Source organism: Bos javanicus, chromosome 1 (genome assembly GCF_032452875.1).
Source record: "Bos javanicus breed banteng chromosome 1, ARS-OSU_banteng_1.0, whole genome shotgun sequence".
Lineage (NCBI taxonomy): Eukaryota > Metazoa > Chordata > Mammalia > Artiodactyla > Bovidae > Bos > Bos javanicus.
Window position 1 is genome coordinate 4,616,820 of NC_083868.1, and position 25,344 is coordinate 4,642,163.

Consider the following 25,344-nt stretch of genomic DNA (forward strand, 5'->3'; position numbering starts at 1 on the left):
TTATGCTGCTTACGTGGGACAGAGCACAAAATGAACCTTTTCAGAGGAAATTACTGCTCTTTGGGATCCATGAGGGCATTTTCCACCTTCTACTTATTGTAATCCACATGACCCTGGAGGGGCTGAATTTGAAAGGAACCTGTGTGTGCAGGGGGTGAGGCGAAAGCGAGGGAGAGCGAGCATGATTATGGAAATAATTTGTAGGTTATTTCAGCCCCGGGGCTCAATTCAGTGCACACAGTTTCCAGAGCCCGTATGCTGCTGATCTGATGCTGTTATTCAGATTTGCTGCCCATGGAAAAGAGATTCGTGTTACCAGCAGAAGTAGAAGAGGGGTTTTGTGTCCAAGACGGGGGTGGGAATGGACATGAACGTTAGAGAGTTTATATATGAAAAGTGCTATGCTGTTTACAAAGGGGAAGCTAGAGCTTCTGCATTTCAACTATTAATATTTTTATTAGTGTTCTTCCCTCCGACTGGAAGCCAGAATCAGTGACATCACCTACAAAGCACAGTTTCCTCTCGGCCCTTCCTTCATCCATTACTATCTTGGTGACTTTTACGGTAACATATCCTAATATTAGTTTTCAATTTCTATATTCAGTGACTTGGGAGCATAGTTAGTAGAGTAAGAATGATGCCTGACTGGGTAGAAAATCATTTAGAATTATGTATCTGAAGGAGTGGTCCAGTGGTTAAGAATATGCCTTCCAATGCAAGGGTGCTCATTTGCTTGGTTGTGTCAGACTCTTTGTGACCCCGTGAACTGTAACCCGCCAGGCTTCTCTGTCCACAGGATTTCCCTGGCAAGAATACTGGAGTGGGTTGCCATTTCCTTTTCCAGGGGATCTTCTCGATGCAGGGGGCGTGGGTCCAATCGCTTATGGGGAACTAAGATCCCATGTGCCGAGGGGCAGCTAAGCCCATGCGCCACAGTTGGAGAAGCCCATGCACTGGGATGAAGACCCAGCGTAGTCAAAAGCAAACAGACAAAAGACAAATGAACAAAAAAGAAGTGTAGGAAATATTGTCTCTAAGGGGTCATTGCCTTTCCATAGAAAGTTTCTTGTCATTTATAGTGTCTCTTGTATAGCTATGCACGTATATATATATATTTTTTTTTTCGATCCCAAACTCCTAACCTATAAAGCATGCACAGTTTTAAAAGACTTTTTTAAAAAATAGTATTTACACCTTTATGTTGAATTGGGTATTAGATGTGGTAATGCAAGTCAAGTGTCTGATAGGTAGCAAATGCTCACTAAATGTTATAGTTAGCATTTTAACTAGAAGAAAAAGAGACTAGTTCCCTGTGCTTCTCTTAAATAAGTATCTTTATAGAAGTTGAGTGTGGCTTCTCTGAGGAGAGACTAAAGCTTTGAGTTTGATAAGCTTCTGAGGAATAATTACCTTCAAGTGCCCCACGTGACTCTGTGTATCAGACTTAGTGAAGATCAGTGTCTTATGCCCTGGACAAGGACAGCCGAGTTAGAAAATGATCTGGAAATCACCTTTTACCAGGAGCATCAAGTGGACTGGTTAGAAAAGCCTGTAGAAGGGACTTCGTATTTGGACTTGAATAGATTAGCATCAAGCCTCCTTCTCAAGGCTGGTACCATTCCTACAAGGCTCCTGACAGCTGGTCAGTCTGGCCAGTCTGGATGGCTACCATCCCTGGGAATCGCCCATTTACTTGGTTAGTTGGCTCCACGTTCTAGAAAGTTCTTCATCGTGTTGCGATGATACATTCTTTCTGGCGACATTTGCCATTTCTGTTTGCTTCCATATTTTCCCCCAGAGTTTCAAGTAAGCCTTTCATGCTTATTCTTCCTGATAACCGTCTAACTACTTGAAAACCGCTCTCATTTCCCTGTGCCATGTCTCCTATTTAGGTCTCCCTACCCGAGGTTTCCAAGCCAGGCTCCCAGTGGTCCTGCTCCTTTCCTGAACGTTCTCCTCATAACTGTGACCCAGGACCCCACACTCTGTCCTCGTGAGGCCCGCCCTGTGCCTCCTGCATTTCAGTCCCTGCTTTCTCATTTCTTCCATGATGCTGGTGTCAATTCCTTAAATTATTAGAAACCACAACAAACCGTTGACTCATACCCAGCTTGTGGTCTATTAACCCTCAGTGTCAAGATCCTTGTCATCTTATTTTAATAGATTTCTGAAAACTCCAAGTTGCAGAACTTCAACTTAGCTCTTCAAAATTTTATCTTTGTGGTTTTTGTCCTTCTAATGAAATCATCTAGGATGCTAATTTGATCTTCTGTGGTGTTTATATCCCTCTTAACTTTGAGTTAAAATATAAAGATATGACAGTCTCCAAGTTTGGTCTTCGTTAAGTGTTCGCTTGGTTTCTAGCCAAGTCCTGTTTTCCCACCACTGTAGATCATTTTCCTACCTCTAGCCAGCCACTTTAGGAATATTTCCCTTTGGTTTGGGCATAGGTTCTTTGTGACGAAGGGTCACTTCTAGCACGTGTGGATCCCCATGCCAATTTTTTTAATCTCTGTGAAGGACTGGACTCAACCCAGATGAGCTTGTCAGTACTATTCTGGTGGTTCAATGTCATGCAATCTGGTGAAAAGAAATAGCAGGTATGACCTGTGAGCCATAGACTCATGTCCATAGACTCTTATTAATGCCCCATTTGGGATAGAGGATCATAGAGCTCCCTGAAGGGGTGCCTGCTGAACCTGCCCATTTTATGCCCCAGGGGGGCCCTTTTCAAAGCATGAGGACCCATTGGCCCAGCTCTAAGGAGAGTATTCTTGGAGAGTATGGGTGTTGAGGTGCACAATAAGTGCACAGGCTGGCCACTGTTTACAGCGCCTGCCCTGCTGTTAGTGTGTTCAGAGGTTTCTCCACGTTTTGTTAACAGCACAGTGGAGAGGTACAATTGTGACTGAGCTCGAATGTGGTCTAGTATACTATTATGTATCGTCCAAGGAATATGTTACTGACCCTGTTCTGCTTCCTTTTTACAATATTTTAAATTTGTATTAAGTTCATACAAACAGATAATTTTATTTATTTGAAATATAGTTAATTTACAATGTTGCATTTGTTTTGAGTGCCAGCAAAGTGACTCAGGTCTACATATGTATATATATGTATTATTTTTTAGATTCTTTTCCATTATAGTTTATTACAAGATATTGACTACACTTTTCTGTCCTACACAGTAGGACCTGTTGTTTATCTGATATAGATGGTTTGTGTATATAATAGTCTGTATCCCAAACTCCTAATTTATTCTCCTGCTCCACCCTGCCTTTCCCCTTTGATAACCATGAGTTTGTTTTCTTTGTGGGTCTGTTTCTGTTCTGAATGCATAGTTTGGAAGAATTCAGTTAACCTTATAAGACCTACAGTGAAGTTCTCTTCTTATCCTTCCTTCCATGAAAATTCAGAATTCAATCAGTAGTCCCTGTTACGCTCTTTTGACCTCCCCATGCTGTATGACCATATAAATGGTATTAGCTGCTGAGCCAAATAGTGTACTGTCATTTTATTTATTTTTTTGCTTGTAGTTAATGACTATCTTTTTTTTTTATGCTTAATTTGCTTATTTTTTAGTTACTTCACTGTATTTTTAAAATTCTCCAATTTATTGGGTAGTTGATGAGTACTAGGGCTTTCCCTGGAGTCTGCCCTCCCCTAGCACTTGGTGCCTTTGCTCCAGTCTTGTGTCTTTCAGGCTCCATGTGTTACAGTCACCATGTGAACTCTCCCGTGGGCTTCGGTGTCTACCTTTCATGCTGGAGGCTTTTATCACGTATCTGGTGATCCTTAGTTGTCTGATCACACTTAAATACGAGGTACCAAAGAAGTACTTGGGTCTCATTGGTGCATGTTGATACCTACTGGAGGCTTCTGCAGCATGAACAAATGGGGAGGCTTTTGGTGAAGGGGGCCCCAGTTGACAATATTTGTTGGCCTTTCCTGGGGGTTACTCAGTTGGCCAGAGATGGATCCTGCGATGGCCATTCACTGTGTCAGGGTTGCAGGTATTCCTTTGTTTTGCAGTAAATAATTCCTTCGTCTTTTGGGGTCTGGTTTTCTGGGGCCTGAAGCCTTTCTTCTTTAAAGAGTTCACCTTGAGTGGGAGGGTTGCCCAGTTACATGACTTTCCTCCAGTAGATGAGATGAGCCTCAGGTTACAATTATGGGGTAATATCTATAATTTTCTTTATAAGTGTTAACAATGATAGTTTAATGAACCCTTATATAATAAAACTCTAAAATGTGTTAAACAGAAAAATCAATGAGAAAAAAGACTTTTTAGGAACTCACACAGGAACTTCATTCCCAATTAGCCTCTCAAAAATACGTAACTTTATTCTTTTTCCTTTTTGTTCTTTCAAAGTGGAAAAAGTTCAACCTACTTTACAATTTTTCCTGCACTCCTATACACTCAAATGATGTGAAATGTTAGTTTCCTAGACCTGGCATATATTCTCTAGTCCTCTTGTTTAGAGTGAATTTCCCTTTTCCTGCCACTCACGTAAACCATTGATTATCTGAAATCAAGTATCCTCCATTCAGTTGGATAATTGAAGCTGGATCTATTTAAATACATAATGAAGCCCTGAGCTTCATCTTAACTCTGTGCTCAAACGGGGCTCTTATGCAAAATGCATTTTTTTGTTGATTACATTCCTCCTTTGGCAAGAACTCTACTATTTCCTTCACTGAACTTTATACAGTATTTATAGCATCCCCAGCAGGCAAAGGAAAAAGCACACGATTCCCTCTCTCTACCTGTCTGCTGCTGTTTGTTTAATGAGAGGTGATGGGTGTGGAAGAAGTTGAGAGGGTACCACCTGGGGGTCTCCTTCCTGCCTCTGATGGAGGGCTCTCGAGTGGACCTGGTGTTCCTGATTAAGCTTGCCTGGTTCAAGAAGGTGATGCAGGGTGAGCAGCTTTGAAAAGCTTTTTCTAGCATGTCAGAGTTTAGATCCTGGCGTGGCCACACTGCAAAACATTGTATCAAGTGAGTGGTTTGCTGTGATCAAGTCAGAAATGTTCAGCCTGTAATATGGCCAGAAACCGTTTCGTCTCTACTTTACTTGCTGTTGACAGCAGTCAGCGTGGTCTGTACACACCCTCTCTTCCACACGTAGCCTTGTGTATGCCACTGCCAAGGGACAGACTCTGCTGAAAAGCTCATTGAGTGATTGTCCTTCTTAGAAATTGATTTGTTCTAATGATGGAGAATGGCAGAGACCAGTGTTTTATTTAGACAAGACAGCAGGAACAAAATTTCTCTCTAATGGCGCTGCCTTCCATCTCTGACAGCTTTCAAAAGTGGTTGGTGGCTTGAGCGTTTTTAATAGTTAAAAGGGCTGCTTGTTAAATTTTTCATAAAGCTGTGATCGCATTTTCTAAACATCTTTCTCTAGATTATGAGACTTGGTAGGTTTTTCCCCTTTCTTTTTATTTTGTCTTTTTTAGAAAAGTTGTGATAGAATATACAGAACATACCAACCGTTTCCAAGTGCCCAGTTCAGCAGCATTAGGTAATTCAGTGTTTTGCAACCGTTACCACCATCCATTTCCAGAACTCGTTTCATCTTGCAGAACTGAAACTCTGTACCTGCCGAACTCTCCATACCCCACTTTCCTGAACCTCTGGCAACCACCATCTTCTTTCTTTTAAATAAATTAATTTCAGGATAGCTGCTTTGTCAGCATTAAATATACACCTTTCAAAGGATGTTTGGCTTCATCAATTGGTATCAGTTTCCTTCACTTCCACCCCTTAACTGGGAGGCAGACGTAAACTCTCTGACTTGAGAATGGAGTGTGTTGCCCTTGAGGGAGAATCTCACATGTGGAAGGAAGATGGGATTCTCTTTTCATTAAGTGAAGAGAGTGAAAAACTGTTGTTCTGCAGAACCTATCAGCCTCCGGCTCCTCTTGGAGTATATTATACAGACGCTTAAAAAAAGCATTGGAATTGACATATATACACTACTGATACTATGTAAAGGACAGGTAACTAACGAGAACCTGCCATGTAGCTCAGGGCACCCTGCTCAGTGCTCTGTCGTGACCTAAATGTGAAGGAAATCCAAAAAAGAGGGGATATATAGCTGAGTCACTTTGCTGTACGGTGGAAACTAATACAACATTGTAAAGCAACTGAACTCCAATAAGAAATTAAAAAAAAAAATATAAAAAGCATCACTTATTTCAAAATGAATTTTTTACTTTGCTAGTGTATCAGTCAGGACAGCTTAGGTTATGCTGCGGTAAGGAGCAACCCTCACATCTCTTAACATAACTTTTCATTCCTGCCATGTGTCTGATAAGACATGGGCTATGATGCTGTTCTCATCCGAGGCACTTAGGCACCCAGGTGGACAGAAGCTGCGTCTTGTTCCTCCAGGACTTCCAGGACTGTAGGCCAAGGGACCGGAATAGGGTGAAGCAGGCTTTTGTTTACTAGTAACACGTTTATTAGGAACATTGCTTCTGTTGCCGAAACTCAGCCTCTGCTCACTGTTGCCAAATAGAAGCATGGAAAACAGTTTTGGGTGAAGAACAAGAGGAGCTTTTATTGCTTTGCGAGGCAAAGGGGGCCACAGGGGGCTAACTGCCTCGAGACTGTGTGACTCACCCTGGGGGTGGATAGTGAGGAGGAGTTTTATAGTGTTCAAGGACCAGGGTGTGATTAGCTCGCGGACGCTTCTCAGATTGGTTGATATCAAGGTGAAGTTTCAAGCGTCATCAGTCCTTTGGCTTCAGCCAGTCTTGTGTTTGTGTTTTTGTGTCCCAGTTTTCATCTGGAGGGGGGGGTCTGCTTCCTGTAAAAACAACTTAGGAATGTGTGTCAGGCCTTTATCTAGATATTTCAGGGAACTGGGAGTTCGGGTGATTCTGTCCTGTGGCAGAATTTTAGTCTAAATTGTTACCAGTTTTCCCAGCTCAACAGTTATCCTTTGTTTCTACATTTTCATCTTTCCCAATCATTAACTCTTGAGTCAGCATTTTACTTCAGAAGACAAGGGTTCGGGTCTATTTCTGTGTCTCCGTTACAGTGCTGAGTCACTTCCATCGTGTCCATCTCCTTGTGACCCTAGGGATTCTCCAGGCAAGAATACTGGAGTGAGTTGCCATGCCCTCCTCCAGGGGATCTTCCCCACCCAGGGATCGAACCTGCATCTCTTAAGCCTCCTGCATTAGCAGGCAGATTCCTTACCACTGGTGCCACCTGGGAAGCCCCTGCGCCTCCATCGCTGCTCTGCAAATAGATTCGTCAGTACCATCTTTCTAGATTCCATACACATGCGGTAATATGCAGTCGTTGTCTTTCTCTTTCTGACTGACTTCACTCTGGAGAGGGTGGGACGAGTTGAGGGAGTTGCGTGGAAACATACATATTATCGTATGTAAAATATGCAGTCCGTGGAAATTTGCTGTGTGAAACAGGGAGCTCAGCCCAGCGCTCTGTGGCCACCTAGAGAGGTGGGATGGGGTGGGAGCGGGGAGAGGAGTTCAGGAGGGAGGGGACGTGTGTGTACCTGTGGCTGATTCATGCTGATGTATGGCAGAGGCCAGCACAATATTGTAAAGCGATTACCCACCACAAAAAAGAACAAAAAGACGAGGGCACAGGGGCTTGTACTTGTTTCACTTGTACTCAGATCCATTGACCGCAGCCAAGTGACCTGACCACACCTAACTTCAAAGCCAACAGGAAAATTCCATCCCCCCGTGTCCCTAAGGGGAGCTCAAAATAAGTGGGCAACACCAAAGACCCCACAGCTAGGCTTTTAGAGCAATTGGTGAGAGCTGAAGGGGTCTGGGGTGGTGTATGTAGCATGTTAAAATTAAAAAAAACAAAAAACAAAAATAAGATGGAAAGAGATCAGGGTTTATGATAAATGACTGTGTCATCCCTGCTTTGACCAGGCTTTAGTTCCTTCATCTGTAAAATCATCCCACGGACCCCCTTCTTGATGAATATAGTAATTTAAAAAGTAAGGTTTGTAACTGGATTTAGCAGAGTTTGTATCAGGAATTTTAAGCTCTTTCTAACTATTCCTTGGGTATTATGTCAGGGCTGTAGATATTTGCTTTTCTTCCTCGGGGGTGGGAGAAGGGAGGCAGAGATGTGTGAAGATGGTCCTGGGGGAATAGATGCTGCCCTTTCAAAGAGCACTGATGCACCAGCTGTTTTCACTGGAGACAACGTCCTCTCCTCCTTAGTGACACGTGGTACCTCTGCATGGATTCCATCTGAAAGAGCCCCACAGTATCCTTTTCACATGGGTTAAAACACCAGCTCCCTTCACATCTGAAAGCTCCTTGTTTCCACTGAGCTGTGCGTACAAAGGGGAAAAGCATATTTTGGCTCAAGGGACTAGCTGTTCGTCAGATGCTCCCAGGCACTTTGGAGGACAAAGAAGGTGATGCTGGAAAAGGTCATGCTGTTGGGAACCTCCATTACAACCCTCCAGCGACACTTTTTCCTGAAAAATAAGAGTCTAAAGTATAACATTTTTAGAATAGTTATAGAGAAGTTGGACTTCAATATTAGGGTGATATATCTGGGAAGGATCTTTTAAAAACTCTCTGTTAAAGTATAATGTACACACAGAAAAGTACTCTTTTTGATGATGTTTCTTGGGCATACCCGTGACACACACTCATGTAACTGGCACCCAGATCAAGAAGCAGAATATGGCCAGCACCCGAGAGACACCCTGTGCTTCCTTCAAGATGCTACCTCCCCTCCGCCCCGTAATCCCCATCAAACGACTCTTCTGACTTCTAACAGTGTACATTTGTTTTCCTGCGTTTGTACTTTACATAAATAGAGTCTTTAAACTCTTTCGTGTTTGGCTTCTTCTCCTCAGTCTTACGTGGGGCTCCCCTGGTGGCTCAGACGGTAAAGAATCCGCCTGCAATGCGGGAGACCTGGGTTTGATCCCTGGGTTGGGAGGATCCCCTGGAGGAGGGCATGGCAGCCCACCCCAGTGTTCTTGCCTGGGGAATCCCCTGGATAGAGGCGCCTGGCGGGCTACGCCCATGGGGTCGCAAAGGTCTGGACAGGACTGAGCGACTAAGCACACAGCACGTGTGAAGCGTCTCCCGTGTTGTAGTGTGCAGTCACCGGTCTTTCGTTCCCGTTGCTGTGTCATGTGTCACTATGCGATCATCCATGTTTTTCATTCATTCTCCTGTTGACAGGTGTTGGGATACTTTTTAGTTTTGTCCATTGCAAACTGTACTGCTGTAAACCTTTCAGGACATATGTTTTGGTGAACACAGGAATGCATTTCTCTTGAGAACATACCCACGAGTGCATTTTGGGGGTCACAAGGTGTGCAGACCTTCTCCTTTAGGAGGTAGCGCCAAATAGTTTTCCACGCCAGTGACACCAGTTTAGCATCCGCAGCTTGTAAGAATATTCTGATTGCTCCATATCTTCGCCAATACTTGGTATTTTCTTTGTGGAAATTTTTCTTTTCGAAAAGCATCCTTACTTGATTGTTTTCCCATCTGAACTGATTCCTTCTCTAGTAAGATTTTTTAAAAGGGTGGGGGTAGGGGGGATAACTGCACCTGGCAAATTACCCACTGAGGTTGAGAAACCCAGAGACAGCAAACATTTCAGTTGCACTAGGCATGAGGAAGCGTGGTGGTTTTATATGTGGGAGGATCTTAAACTCTGTTTTTCTGGAATAACTTTAAAGTGATAGATCAAGACAAAATGGAAGGTAATTGCTTTCCAAGAGGAGATTAAAGATTAAAAATTTGCAGCTGAGTCTTTAACACTTAAAGAATTAAAGGGGGGAGTGGGAAGTAAAATGGATAAAGGTAGTCAGTTACAAGCTTCCAATTAGAAGCTGATTAAGTCCTAGGTATGTAATAAAAAGATGAGTCTCATATACACACATTGCATTTTTCCCTTTCTCTACCTACAAGTATTTACCTTTGACTTCCAGTATCTTTATCTCTTCTTCTTTTCCCACCGAGATGAGTCCATCTGCTTTATCAGGTGCTGTTTCTTTAGGAGAATGTCTAGCTTATTGAAGTCTTCCTTAGATACAGGCAAGTGTTTTGTTGTAAACGTAACAACGGCCAGATTGCCTAGGTTAGCCCGGTGTGTGGTGTCTCTGCTGGCAGACACTGTAATATCTGATGCTGTTTCATTTGTGGGATATGAAACTGATGAGATTCAGAAATAACATAAACCCTAGTGGTGGTACCTTCACTTAAATTTCAGTTATGTGGGTGGAGTCCTGTTGTAGAATATATTTTCACACCATGGCTCAAATGAGTGAGAAAAGTAAGAAGATGCATCAGAGAGAAAACAAAAAAGTAACAATGTTTTGTGATTGAAAAATGATGCTGTCAGCCAGTTTAATATTGAAGTAGCCAAAGAGATCCTCTGTTCAGGCTGAAGCATGGTTGGGTCTGAGCTAACTTCTGAGCATTTACTAAGCTTCTCTAAGGAGATGCTCATTGATTGCATTCCTAGAGAATTAATCATAGCCTATGATGACACATGAGCTGTCCCCCCAGCTTTTGCCTTTCAGAGCACCCGGAGTTACAGCAAGCCCACTTTGAAGTCATCTGCTCATTGGTGGCTGTCTCCCGCCAATGTTAATTGTCTTTAAAGCCCCTTGACGTGGTCATTCTAAGTGGCTGGAGTTCTCCTGGGTGGTCGCTATTTCTAGATTCTCCCCTGTGTTCCTGAGTTGGTAATACTTCTAGCTCCTGGATCTCCATCCCAGCCCTAGTTGTGTTATGGCTGCTTGGCTTAGGCAGGGCACCTGAGGACTGGGGTCACAGCAGGTCACTGGGGGCAGGGTTATCGCATTTTCCTTGGCCGTAATATCCCTTGGCTTCACTGTCACCTCTGAACTGACCTGTCCCCTCTGAAAACTGACCTTTGCTTCATAGCAACTGTCAATAAGAAAACAAGCTCTCTGAAACACCTACTAAAAACCTTAATTTATCTACTTATAAAAATAATTATATAGTGGAACTATATGTCACTTTGTTCTGTATTTTCCCAGTCTCCTGTAAATGTGTTATCATACTTTCATTATTTAAAAAAATTAGAAGTTAAAAAAGAAACCCAAACTAAGCTATCTGTATAGAACTGTCCACAGACTCAATGGGCATGAATCTGAACAAATTTCAGGAGACAGTGGAAGACAGAGGAACCTGGCATGCTGCGATCTGTGGGGTCACAAAGAGGCGGACACGACTTAGTGACTAAACGATAGTGGCAGATAGAATTGGCACATACGCCAGTGTTTTGGTTTGGGCTGCTGTCACAAACTACCCGAGACTGGGTGACTTTATAAACATTCTGGAGGCTGGAAGTGTGAGATGAGGGTGGGAACATGGTTGGGGTCTGATCGGGCACGTTCCCTGATTCATAGATGGCAGTCTATGGAGCTATCAAGCTAGCTAGCTCTTTGGCTTCTTTTTATAAGGGCACCAATCCCCTGTATGAAGCCTCCACTCCCACGACCTCATTACCTCCTAATACCATCACACTTGGAGAAGGAAGTGGCAATCCACTCCAGTATTCTTGCCTGGAAAATTCCATGATAGGCTTCAGTCCATGGGGTCGCAAGGAGTCAGATAAGACTGAGCACACAGTACCATCACACTGGGGGTTAGGTTTTCAATGTTTGAATCTGGGGCAGGGGGCTGGATACAACGATTCAATCTGTTGCAACAACTGAGCTCAATAAGTACATGAGTGAGCTGACATGGCGGCCTCATTCCCGACAGCCCCTGGGAGCGAGGTCTGGGTGGAGTGGTGTCTGACTGAGACGCCCTCGTTTTATCTGCTCTCTGAACAAGGCGGTCAGAAAGGTTAGCCTTCCCCACGGGGTGTGTAGACCCGTCTGTTTGACCCCCAGCCAGGGCTTGCCTGGAAATGCACACTGGTTCTTCTCTGCTGACCTCTGTGGTGCCCGTTTCTTCTCGGGCCCCACCCTGCCCCTCACAGACCACCAGCCAGACGGAGCTGGAGAACTGGATCACCGCCATCCACTCTGCTTGCGCGGCTGCTGTGGCAAGACACCACCACAAAGAGGACACGCTCCGGCTGCTGAAGTCGGAGATCAAAAAACTGGAACAGAAGATTGACATGGACGAGAAGATGAAGAAAATGGGCGAGATGCAGCTGTCTTCCGTCACGGATTCAAAGAAGAAGAAAACTATATTAGATCAGGTAATTGTTCTCCCGTGTACAGACGTGGGCCAATCCTCAGGTCTTGAAAGGGGTGTTTCTGCTGCCTTGGAACCGAGAAATATCCTTGGTTATCTCCTCCTTGTCAGCCTGTCACCCAGGCTGCTAGATTCTTTATTTTGACTGTCAGTTCTTCTCACCAGTTGTTCACAGTTGATTGTTATGAGCTGAAGGGAACAGTATTACATTGGAGGAAAAACAGAAATCTAATAGAGGAGCCCTCCTGCTCCCACCAGTGGCAAGCTGTTCTTGGGGATCTGGGTAATTGGCATGTCTGCGATTTCATTCCCCGTGGTATCAGGTTGACTTGGTGCCCAGCTGTGATGGGTCTAACTTCATCCCTGACTCCTCAATAAAGTTAAATTTCTATATTTAGTAAAGGTAGAGTGTGCTTTAAAAATATGTGTATAATTGCTGTATATGCAGGTAAGTGTATTTCGTGCTAAAAAGGAAAGATTTAGTGAGATAACAGAGGACATTTTGCCTTCTATTCAGTTGTTTTAAAGTCTGTGATAGAGACTTCCCTGGGGGTCCAGACGTTAAGACTCTGCCCTTCCAATGCAGAGGGCACTGGTTCAATCCCTGTCAGGGAACTAAGATCCCACATGCCATGTGGTATTGCCAAAAAGAAAGAAAGAAAGAAAAAATTAAAGTCAGTGATAGCCATTTAGCAACATTTTGAAACTTTGCCTAGTATGTAGGAAGTAAGTATGTGAATAAACGCTATTTAAATAATTGATCAGCATATGATCTTCTGAATTCCTCTCTGTCTGTTCTTTCCCTCTGTTACCCTGTTCTATATATTTTTTAACCAGAGGTGAAATTCACATAACACAAACTTAACCACATTAAAGTGTACAATTCAGCGGCATTGAGTACATGTATAATGTTGAGTAACCATTATCTCTGTCTAGTCCCAAATACCATCTACCTCAAAAGGAAACTCCGTATCTTTTAAGCTGTTGCTCCTCTCTGCCCCTGGCATTCTGTCTCTGGGTTTGCCAGTTTCGGATGTTTTGTATAAATGGAGGAGCATAATATGTGACCTTCTGTGTCAATGTCTTTGAGTTAGTGTAATGTCTTACCGACTGGTCCACGTTGTGGTATGCACACTCCGTTCCTTTTATGGCTGAATATTACTCCATCGTGTGTGTACACCACAATTTGTTTACCCATTCATCTTTTGATAGATATTTGGGCTAACCACTGATTAATATCCACATCACAGCCAAGATCCCTGAGCCTTCACAATATACCTGTTCCAGCTCTTACTCTTGCATTACTTTGTTCGACTGTCACATCAGCCGCAGGAGGTGGGTATTATTTTGCCACTTGGAAAAATGTGGAAACATCTTGGATCCATTTGGTGGTTGAAACTATGTGTTCCAGAATGTGGATCTTCACCATTAGTATTTTCCACGGTCCCATCCTGTACATTCAACCGCCCACCTGCTCCCAAAACTCTCGGCCTATTTGTCTCTGATTTTGTCACTTTGCTTTTCTTCTTCTCTATCTTCCTCTGAAAAACCACCCCTAGGTAAGTCATACAATTCTCCAGGGCTGGAATTCCTCTGCGTTTTTTACTTCTCCCTCAGGTTTGTGGTTCTGAGCCTGGAGCTGATGGTCTGTCATGGTTGCAAACGAGGAGTCTATGATGGGAGGGAGCAGAGCAACTAAGGCTGTATGTTCTGTGTATCATACTGAATGTAGGACTATAGATTGCAGAAAAACATGTAAGCTATGGAAACAGCAAAATGGGACTTGTTATTACCTAAGAAATTTAGGATACCTGTCGTTTACCTTTTAGGATTAAAATTAATACCTTTGCAACATGTGGATTTGTAACATTTATGTGGGATAAAATTGTTAACATTTGCCTTCTCTTTTTCTTCTTTCGTTTTTTCCGTGTTTTCACCACTCTAGATCTTTGTCTGGGAGCAGAATCTTGAGCAGTTCCAAATGGACCTGTTTCGGTACCGCTGTTACCTAGCCAGCCTCCAAGGCGGGGAGCTGCCCAACCCTAAAAGGCTACTTGCCTTTGCAAGCCGACCAACCAAAGTGGCAATGGGCCGCCTTGGAATTTTTTCCGTGTCATCTTTTCATGCCCTGGTGAGTAGAAGCTAATGTGTTTTTGATAAATATCCATCTTGACTATTAATCCTGAGCACGACTTGACAAGGATCTCTGAAGTGGTTTTCCAGTTTTACTGCTCTGTGTGGCTTTGATACGTCCTCTCTCAGCCATGGATGCAAATCTTCATTTGAATCTCTTTTGACATTTGTTACTTCAGCTGGTCTTGATGGGCCCTAAATTACTGTGCAAGAAAATATGAAAGGTATTACCTCAAGAGCTCTTCACATGGGGAACTGGTGGGTAACTCATGTCATTTTTGGGTGGTGTCATGCTTTCAACCCCAATATATATTTTTTCTGTTATTCTTGTGGATATGATAAGTGGAGAGCTTGTTCTCTCACACACAAATGTGTTTCTCTCTCAGTTTCTCACATGAAGACACATACACCATATATTGAACAGATTTCTTTAAAAATCTTCCTTTTCACTTTTTCATCATAGTTTTGAAAGTGAAAGTGTTAGTCGCCAGTCATGTCTGACTCTTTTCGACCCCATGGGCTCACCAGACTCCTCTGTCCATGGAATTCTCCAGGCAAGAATACTGGAGTGGGTTGCCATGCTCTCCTCCAGGGGATCTTCCCAACCCAGGGATTGAACCCCGGTCTTCTACATTGCAGGCAGATTCTCTACTGTCTGAGCCACCAGGGAAGCCCCCATCATAGTTTTGGATGACCATAAATACCTGATTCATTTGAAGAAGGTCAAGACCTTTCTGTGTTTCTCAGCCCGACATAAGTAGTTGCTTGGGGAAGAGAATTTTCATCTGATCTCCAGAGCGGCAGATTGGGTAGTTGTATGTTTGCAATCTGTAATTTCATGTACTTGCTATATTGCAAACAGCTTTATGTACTTTGGGTTCCTTTCTTCTCAAACATCGCTATGCGAGCAACACGGTCTTCGCCTCTCCAAATGAACACCCACTGAAAATGTGCTGCACCTTAGCGCACTTGCTGTGAGACTGAATGTCAAGTCCCAGATTCCAGAAGCCGCCTTGGAGAACCTTTCCTGTGGGGCTCTGGGCGCTGTGTCAGCTGCACGCTTCAATTGATTCAGAGCTGTAATTCACTCAGAGGCGTTTGTGTTCTTTATAAATAGATTAGCATCATCATTCAGATAATTAGGGTAGATTTACATTTTTTAAAGAAGTCTTAAACCAATTTCTGGAGTTATTAGAACTGGCATCCTGATTTGTTCTACTAATTACAGCTCAGCTCTTGGTCTCCTGGCTACCACCTCTCCGTACAGCTATTAAGTCTTATTTTTTTAGTGGCACTGGGTCCAAGGGCTGTGATCAATTAATCTTGCAAACGGTCTTCAGTTTGTGGCTCTTGGTCTGTTTCTGTGAGACCTGGACACTGCTTTGTAACTTAACCAAATCTTAGTTTGCCTGTTCTGCAAAGTAATTGTGAGAAAAATTCTTGTTTACCACACTGTGAGAATGTCATCAACTGAAGCAGCAGTCTTACTAAGGAAAGGGCTTCCCTGGTGGTTCAGACGCTAAAGAATCTGCCTGCATGCTGGAGACCTCAGTTTGATCCCTGTGTCAGGAAGATCCTCTGGAGTAGGAAATGGTTACCCACTCCAGTATTCTTGCCTGGAGAATTCCATGGACAGAGGAGCCTGGCAAGTTACAGTCCTGGGGTGGCAAAGACTGGGACATGACAGAGCAACTAACACTTTATTTCACCTTCTTATGTAGGAAGTTTGATCCCCATGATGGTGCATCAGTGTTATTACTGGGTTGGCCAAAAAGTTTATTTGAGTTCTTATGGAAAAACCCGAACGAACTTTTCAGCCAACCCAATACTAAATCCCAAGCCATCCAAATGGCTGTTTCCTTCTCCTGGGCTTGATAAACTTTGGAGAAAATAATCTTGCTGTCCACCTAAAACTTCTGTGTTTCTATTATTTTCTTCAAAGCCACTGAAGCTAATCTCTCCTGTGCGTGCTTGTGTCTGACTCTTTGAAACTCCGTGGGCTATAGCCCGCCAGGCTCCTCTTGTCCTTGGAATTTTTCAGGCAAAAATACTGGAACGATTTGCCATTTCCTCCTCCAGGGGATCTTCCCAACTCAGGGTTCAAACCTGCATCTCTTGCATTGGTCAGGCAGATTCTTTACCACTAGCGCCACTTGGGAAGTCCCTCTAAAATGAGATGATGAAATAAAAGCCACTAAATTATCCTTCCATAATTTATCTCCAGACTTTCTAATCTCCTCTGTCTCAATGTCTATGATTTGTGTGTGCTTTTCTTTTGATGGGCAGGCTTTTAAAATCTGACCAGCTGACAATGGGAGTGGAAGGGTTAGTAACTTTTAGCTTTATTCAGCCTGTGATTTTAAAGGAGAATGTTTAATTCCACACGTGCCAGTCTCTGTTTCTTTGTTCTTTCTTTTTTTTTTTTTTTGCTAGCTACATCTGTGACGTGTATCTGGGTGTTTGTGTGTCATTGCAAACTTCTCTTTTCCATGAGGGGTTTCAGTGGGACTGGACCAGTTAAGCAAGCCTGTTGGGTGTCTGTTCCTATTTGTTGCTGTACGTTTTATAGAAGGTTCTGGGCAGGGAGTTTTTACTGTCTCATTTATTGGATACTTTTTTTTTTCCTTCTCTCCTTGTCGTTTGACCCCAGAGAATGTTCTTTTCCCTTGGGGTTGAAACATTTTTCAATTTAGCCTTTGTCCAGATCTTTTTTTTTTTTTCCCCTACTTTTAAGTGGGGAGCATGGAAGGAGGAGGTGTCAGGGCAATGGGGCTAGGGGAGGAGATTCGAGCACAATTTAAGCTCCATTGACCAGGACGACTTCTCATCATGCTCAGTAATTAACTGAAGGGTCCCCACTGTACTCTTTGAAAGAAGGTTATCATTGTTCTTGTTTGCACAGATGAACAGAATGATAGAGTAATCAGGTACGGGCCACAAAGAGAGGCATTGTGTGAGCAAAGATCATTGAGAAACTCTTGAGCTCTTGTCCAACAGTTCTTTTGCCAGCTTTTTTTTTTCCCCTTCCATCTAAATCTCTTTGCTCATTTTGAGTCATTATTGTCTTGAGAGTAGCAGTAACTTTCGCAGCTTATGAGGTTCCCAGCAGTTTAGAGTGGTTACTATCAGAACCTTAAATAAAACAGTCCATTTGTTAAACAGAACTAAACCAACTGGTCAGCTGGGAACTGAGCACATTTATGGTTGTTTGAGTTTCTCTTCTGGACTCTGTCCAAAATTAGAAACCAGAGTTGCCGTTTAATTGTTATAACTGTGTTATATAGAATCTCTGCTTGTGCTTTTTCTTGTTTGTTTGTTGTTTATTTATTCATTCAGTCAACAAATAAATGTGAGTGCCTGGCATATGTCCGTACTGTCCTCTGATTAGGGTTATAGCAGTGAATGAATCTAGAGTTCTTGTCCCATTGGAGCTTATATTCTTGTGGGAAAGATGGATAATAAGTAAGCAATCAGATAAACACAAGGGCTTCCCAGGTGTCTCGGCGGTAAAGGATCTGCCTGCAATGCAGGAGACCCGAGAGTCATGGGTTCCATCCCTGGGTCAGGAAGATCCTCTGGAGAAGGAAATGGCACTCCACCCTAGTTATTTTTGCCTGGGTTAATTCCATGGACAGAGGAGCCTGGCGGGCTACAGTTTATGGGGTCACAAGCTTGGACATGCCTTAGCGACTAAACAGCAACACCAGATAAACACAAAAGTTCAGATATTGATGGGTGCTGTGATACACACAGACACCAGACACACACACACACACACACACACAGACACACACACACACACAGACTTGACCATTCATTTCCGCAGGTTCTGCATCTGGGGATTCAACCAACCATGGATTGGTATTCAAAAAAAATAAATTCCAGAAAGTTCCAAAAAGCAAAAAACAAATTTGCTCAACGATTTCCATAGCATTTACATTGTACTTACACCTATTTACATAGAATATACATTATATTAGGTATTATAAATAAGCTAGTGATGTTTAAAATACATAGGAGATGGTATGTAGGTTATATATAAATACTATGCCATTTTATATAAGGTCTTGAGCATGGGAGGATTTTGATTCCTTGGGGGTCCTAAAGAACCAGTTTCCCATGGATATTGATGGACAATTGTGTGTGTGTGCATGCATGTGTATCTGCCTGTATATGTCCGTAAATATATCTTTATAAATTTGAGACCACATGAACATTTTTTCTCTAGAATTTTTACCTTTAATACCATTTATTCTTCTCTAGAATTTTTACCTTTAATACCATTTATTCAGTGGTTCTTAGCTTCATTTTGTGACCATTAGCTTCATTTTGTGACCATAAGCTTAACTGATTTTGACATCGTTATGTGAGTATCTTTGTATGTTAGCACATTGTCATTTATTCCTTTTACAACCGTTGTTTACCTTTAGCTTAGAAAGCGATGAAATGGAGAAGAAAAAATGTTTACATATTTAACATAAAAATGTGTCCTTTATTGTTGTGTGACATTTGCTCCCCTAACACCTTGAGTACATCTGTGGTAAGAGCTCTCCCTGGGGCAGTTCTCCCACTGTTGTGTTGAGTGCCACATATTTACCTGCCCCCGTCTAGGTCTGCTTATGTCTGAAGCTGAGAAAATGCAAGACCTTTCAAGCTCCCTCCTCTTCTTTTTGTTTGGGACCAAAACTTTCCCCCTAATACCCTTGCAGAGAAGCTGTTTTGATTCTTGTTTCTGATGGACATGGGGTGGGGGTCTTTGCCAGTCTACTCACTGGGGTTCCAGGGTGTTTACCCTGTCAATGCTGAAAACCTCAGGAAGGTGTGCCTTGCAGCCAGTGTACTCACTGCTGAGGGGGCCCCTGGGTGTTACCCAACAGTGTTCATCCACGAGAAGGCGGCTAGTTGGCAGCCATCACATGGGGAGTTGCCCGTGTGGGAATCTATGACAAGTAGGTTCTGAGATATTTACCTCCGGCAACAAAGAGTGGGTGGGGAAGTTTCATTTCAAGCCCAACTCGCTATACCTCCTTGCACTCCCTCGTTTGAAAGGAGAGCCCGTGGGTGGCCTGTCGAGACCTCCTGGCAGAAGTTCCCGTAGGTTCCTGGGACTCTGCTTACCACCTGTGGGATAAAGTTCCAGCCCGAAGGATTGCCTGCAAAGACTCTATGGATTTGAAAGTCCATAAAGTCTCAGAGCTCCTGCACCTGTTGCTTGATGCAGGCGATCACAGCGGCGGATGTAGGTTTGGTGTGGTCCCTTCCTGAACATTTAAGTATTTGTCTGGGTTCCTGGCTGGTAGCTCAAGTGAAGGAATCCACCTGTAATGCAGGATATGCAGGTTCAATTCCCAGGTCAGGAAGATCCCCTTGGAGGAGAAAATGTCAAGTCTTTCTTGCTTGGAAAAATCCCATAAACAGAGGAGCCTGTTGGGCTACAGTGGGCTACAGTCCGTAGGGGTTGCAAAGAGTCAAACACAACTGAATTACTGAGCATGTACACTGGCACCTTGCAAATATCTCAATGGAGGTTAGCTTCCTTAAAAAAAAAAAAATATATGTTTTTCTCTCCAAAGTTAAAATTTGTTTTAATAAAAAGATGAGTATCATATTTTAAGTGTCAGTCAGTCAGTTCAGTTCAGTCGCTCAGTCGTGTCTGACTCTTTGCGACCCCATGAATCACAGCACGCCAGGCCTCCCTGTCCATCACCAACTCCTGGAGTTCACTCAGACTCACGTCCGTCGAGTCCGTGATGCCATCCAGCAACCTCATCCTCTGTCATCCCCTTCTTCTCCTGCCTCCAATCCCTCCCAGCATCACAGTCTTTTCCAGTGAGTCAACCCTTCACATGAGGTGGCCAAAGTACTGGAGTTTCAGCTTTAGCATCATTCCTTCCAAAGAAATCCCAGGGCTGATCTCCTTCAGAATGGATGGGTTGGATCTCCTTGCAGTCCAAGGGACTCTCAAGAGTCTTCTGCAACACCACAGTTCAAAAGCATCAATTTTAAGTGTAGATGACAGAATTGCCATATGCATTTAGTACATTTCCATTTTTGTAAAAATATTATATACATGTTTGCTTCTCATCTCACACGCTAGTAAAGTAATGCTCAAAAGTCTCCAAGCCAGGCTTCAGCAATATTTGAACTGTGAACTTCCTGATGTTCAAGCTGGTTTTAGAAAAGGCAGAGGAACCAGAGACCAAATTGCTAATATCTGCTGGATCATGGAAAAAGCAAGAGAGTTCCAGAAAAACATCTATCTCTGCTTTATTGACTATGCCAAAGCCTTTGACTCTGTGGATCACAATAAACTGTGGAAAATTCTGAAAGAGATGGGAATACCAGACCACCTGACCTGCCTCTTGAGAAATCCATATGCAGGTCAGGAAGCAACAATTAGAACTGGACATGGAACAACAGGCTGGTTCCAAATAGGAAAAGGAGTACGTCAAGGCTGTATATTGTCACCCTGCTTATTTAACTTATATGCAGAGTACATCATGATAAATGCTGGACTGAAAGAAAGAAGCTGGAATCAAGACTGCCGGGAGAAATATCAATAACCTCAGATATGCAGATGACACCACCCTTATGGCAGAAAGTGAAGAGGAACTCAAAAGCCTTTTGATGAAAGTGAAAGTGGAGAGTGAAAAAGTTGGCTTAAAGCTCAACATTCAGAAAATGACGATCATGGCATCTGGTCCCATCACTTCATGGGAAATATATGGGGAAACAGTGGAAACAGTGTCAGACTTTATTTTTCTGGGCTCCAAAATCACTGCAGATGGTGACTGCAGCCATGAAATTAAGAAGACACTTACTCCTTGGAAGGAAAGTTATGACCAACCTAGATAGCATATTCAAAAGCAGAGACATTACTTTGCCAACAAAGGTTCATCTAGTCAAGGCTATGGTTTTTCCGTCATGTATGGATGTGAGAGTTGGACTGTGAAGAAGACTGAGCGCCGAAGAATTGATGCTTTTGAACTGTGGTGTTGGAGAAGACTCTTGAGAGTCCCTTGGACTGCAAGGAGATCCAACCAGTCCATTCTGAAGGAGAACAGCCCTGGGATTTCTTTGAAGGGAATGATGCTGAAGCTGAAGCTCCAGTACTTTGGCACCTCATGCGAAGAGTTGACTCATTGGAAAAGACTCTGATGTTGGGAAGGATTGGGGGCAGGAGGAGAAAAGGATGACAGAGGATGAGATGGCTGGACGGCATCACGGACTCAATGGACGTGAGTCTGAGTGAATTCCGGGAGTTGGTGATGGACAGGGAGGCCTGGCGTGCTGCGATTCATGGGGTCGCAAAGAGTCGGACACGACTGAGTGACTGATCTGATTTGAAAGTCAGGAAGGATGTAACCAAGTATTAACAGTGGTAGTTTTCATGTTTTGGGAAACATTTTTTTGCTCTCTTTTGCTGTGCAAAATATATCCTATAAAAATAAGGAGGAAAATGTCATCTAGCCTTTTCTATGCATGTTTGAAATTAAATATGTTACAAAATCACGATTGAGGAAATACAACTCTTATTCCTCTTTCACCTGAACATGGGACATGCAAGGCTATGACGTGGTTTCACCGTCTTTCATGGACCTGGATCCCTTCCATCTTATTCTGTAATCCTTGAAAATGCTTCCATCCCAATGCCCTGAACTAGCTAACATGACGTTTTAGGAAAGAGGGGAGCGAAGGATAATGGAAATCCCCCTCCTTCTGAGGATCCTTCCTGGAAATTATAAATAACCTTTCTACTTCCCTTTGACCAGAACTTCATCACTATCCCACACCCTGCTACAAGGAAAATGGGTCCACTTGGGGCAGCCAGATGCTCAACTTTTTTTGAGATTTCTCTGACCAAGGCCAAGAAGTGATTAATATTGGGGGACAACCATCACTTGCTTAATGAGGAAAGTAATTTTATGTAATTCTGTGAAAACAAAATAGAAGAGATGGGTAAATTTAGATTCAGTATGAAATCACAGGCACCCAAATGTGCTGTTTTCACTGTTTTTGCTGACACTCCATCACTGGTTTTTGTTAGGGTGTAGGAACAACTCTGTATCATTTAGAGAGAATCTCAAAAAAGTATCGTTAGTTTAACTTGTTGCTAGAGTTTGGGACTGTGACCAGAAGGACATCTGATTTCTCGGAAACCTAGTTTACATTCTGTTACTGTTATTATGTATTTTTACTGAGCTGACTCATTGGAAAAGACCCTGGTGCTGGAAAAGATGGAGGATGGGAGGAGAAGTGGGTGACAGAGGATGAGATGGTTGGATATCACCGACTCAATGGATGAAAGTCTGAGCAAACTCTGGAAGATAGTGAAGGACAGGGAAACCTGGTGTGCTGCAGTCCATGGGGTTGCAAAGAGTCAGACGTGCCTGAGTACCTGAGCAACAACAGCAACTGATTATTTCAGACAGCGATTGAGTTTGCCAAGCTTTCGTTTATAGTTTGAATCTAGAAAGGACTCTCAAAGTACCCATATGTGTGAGTCATTGATGAAATGCTTTGGGTGGTGGGCTCAGTGTTGGCAGACGTGAGACTTTTGGAGGGTGGGACTTAGTGGGGACTTTGGGGAACTGTCAGTGGTCCTGACTACCTCTCGTTGATGGTCCCTCTTGCCGTCCTCAGGTGGCTGCCCGCACTGGTGAAACTGGAGTCAGAAGACGTACTCAGGCCATGTCCCGATCTGCAAGCAAGAGAAGGAGCAGGTTTTCTTCTCTTTGGGGTCTGGACACTACCTCTAAAAAGAAGCAGGGACGCCCAAGCATCAATCAGGTGGGTTCCAGGGTGGATGAGAAAGCAAGCGTAGGTTACTTCCGCGGACACGTCACTTTGGGGATGTGCGTGCATGTGTGCGTTGTTTCTTGATTGATACACCCAGTGTTACACCACTTCAACTAGCTGAAGCAAAGAAGTTGGTTGTGCTAGATGCTTTAAATAGATAATGTACACCCACAACACTGAACTCTGCTATTAGTCTATCACCAAGCTCCCGTCCCCCACCTGCATCCTTTCCAAACCCTGGTTAATTACAGACGGACTGAAAGTGCACTTCTTCCTGAGTCTTCTGGAAAAAAGCAGGGCTTGATGATGAAGCCAAGTGGGCACCTGAGCAGTCTTTTTATGCTTCCTCTGGCGTTGGATCAAAGGCCGCCTCCAGGGCAATCTGATTATTTCTTTGCCCTTGACTGTTTGGGGTTGATGTTAAAATATCAATATGAGGAACCAGGCGTCTGACAGCGCGTACTCACCGCTGTGACGTCCATCTCCCAAGGTGGCGGGGCTTGAAGGGGACCTGTCTCAGTGCATCATGAGTAGTACCCGCTAGGGTGCTCCATCACTGGGTCTCTAATACCCAAATGCTCTGGCCTCATCACTTTGACTTTTACTAGCAAAGGCCACTTTCCTACCAGAGTTACTTCTGGGGAACTCTCTTTCCATTGTCATTTCCTTTGGCTTTGAAAAACAAGTGGCCCCAGAGCTGCTTTGATGATAGGCATGGAAAGAACTTAGGAGAGGGGGAGAATGTCCAGTCCATGAGCTGCAGAGGCACTGTGCATTTTGAAGTCATGATTAGTATTGCCAATTTGACCTGTTCACTCTGAACCCTTATGCAAAGTGAGACAGGTCCATTGACTGACTCAGTAAAAAAAGATCTCGTTTATTTGGCTAGTTCAGACATTAGTTTACTTAGCAATGACATTTAAAAGAGAAATTAGGCCTGAACGCTGAGGTACGAAGTCCTTAGCTGCCCACCATGCTCATGATTTCTACCTGGGATGTAGAAACGATGAGCAGGTGGGGAGAGCCTGAGCAGTCATGCTGTTTGTTCTCTGGTCTTTGGGGAGAGAAGCCCGTCAAGTTGGCTGCCTGGGGTCTTGCTTCTGTGTAAATTCAAAGAATAAACTGGAGGAAAGTCAATATTTCAGCAGAAACAATCACACACAAGACTTGATGACTCTTGATTAAACATGCAAAAAGGTGACCTCAGCAGTCAGCATTTCTTGCCTCATTCTGTGTGCCTCCATTGGCCTTACAGGTGACTCAGACCATCACTATAAGTACATGCCAGGATTTGTAGTTGGCAACTCGAATTGCATTTCTCTTCTGTTAAAAGCCTTATTTCAGGGACTTCCTTGGCGATCCAGTGGTCAAGACTTGGTGCTTCCACTGCAGAGGGCATGGGTTCCATCCTTGATTTGGGAACAAAGATCCCACATGCCATACGAGCAGCCAATAAATAAATCAAATAATAAAATAAAATAAAAAATATCTTAAAAAAGGAGCTTTTCATTCATATGCTTCTACTTTATGGGTGCCCACTTATGTTATAGTCCATTGCTGCTGAAATATATGCCTGAATTTAAACAAATCCAAAAGAAGTTTTAGCTATTTCTTTTAATCAAAGGATCATGTGATTTTATATAACCAATTCTTTTTTTTTTTTTAATTTTTTTTTTTCTATAACCAATTCTTGTTATTCTCTCTTAGTTTTAAAAAACCTCTTAGCCATAAGCATACCAATAGGAATTTACCTGTTACTTTATTACTTTGAAACAGATAAAAATTGTATGTTTCTATATATCTCACTTGCTTTGGAGCAAAACCTTTTTCTTAATTCCATACTTTATACCAACAGTACACCATCAGTTGAGAGCCAGGATGTAAAATTTCTCATGTTCACGTGTTTGGGTTTTGACTGCCTAGTGGCATGGGTACCCTGATGTGGTTTCAGTCATATCTTTTTAAATTGGATTATAACTGCTGTGCGACGGTGTATTAGTATCTGCTGTGCAATGAGGTGAATCAGCTAGATACACGTATAGCTCTATACATACATATATCTCCTTGTGGACCTCCTTCCCATCCATCTCTCATCCCACCCATCTAGGTCATTACAGAGCACTGAACTGAGCTCCCTGCGCTATACACCAGCTTCCCACTAGCTGTTCATTTTCACACATGGTACTGTGTATATGTCAAACC

The 25,344-nt window shown here is 43.2% G+C and overlaps 1 protein-coding gene across 10 annotated transcripts in view; it reads left to right on the plus strand.

Moving 5' to 3' along the window:
* TIAM1 (TIAM Rac1 associated GEF 1) overlaps window positions 1-25,344 on the plus strand; it is a 466,629-nt gene that overhangs the window by 333,856 nt on the left and 107,429 nt on the right. For all 10 annotated transcript variants that reach the window (XM_061418767.1, XM_061418922.1, XM_061418676.1 and 7 more), the window contains 3 exons: window positions 11,990-12,214; window positions 14,156-14,341; window positions 22,987-23,133. In XM_061418767.1, the coding sequence (XP_061274751.1) occupies window positions 11,990-12,214; window positions 14,156-14,341; window positions 22,987-23,133 (558 nt within the window). The remainder of the gene's footprint in view (window positions 1-11,989; window positions 12,215-14,155; window positions 14,342-22,986; window positions 23,134-25,344) is intronic.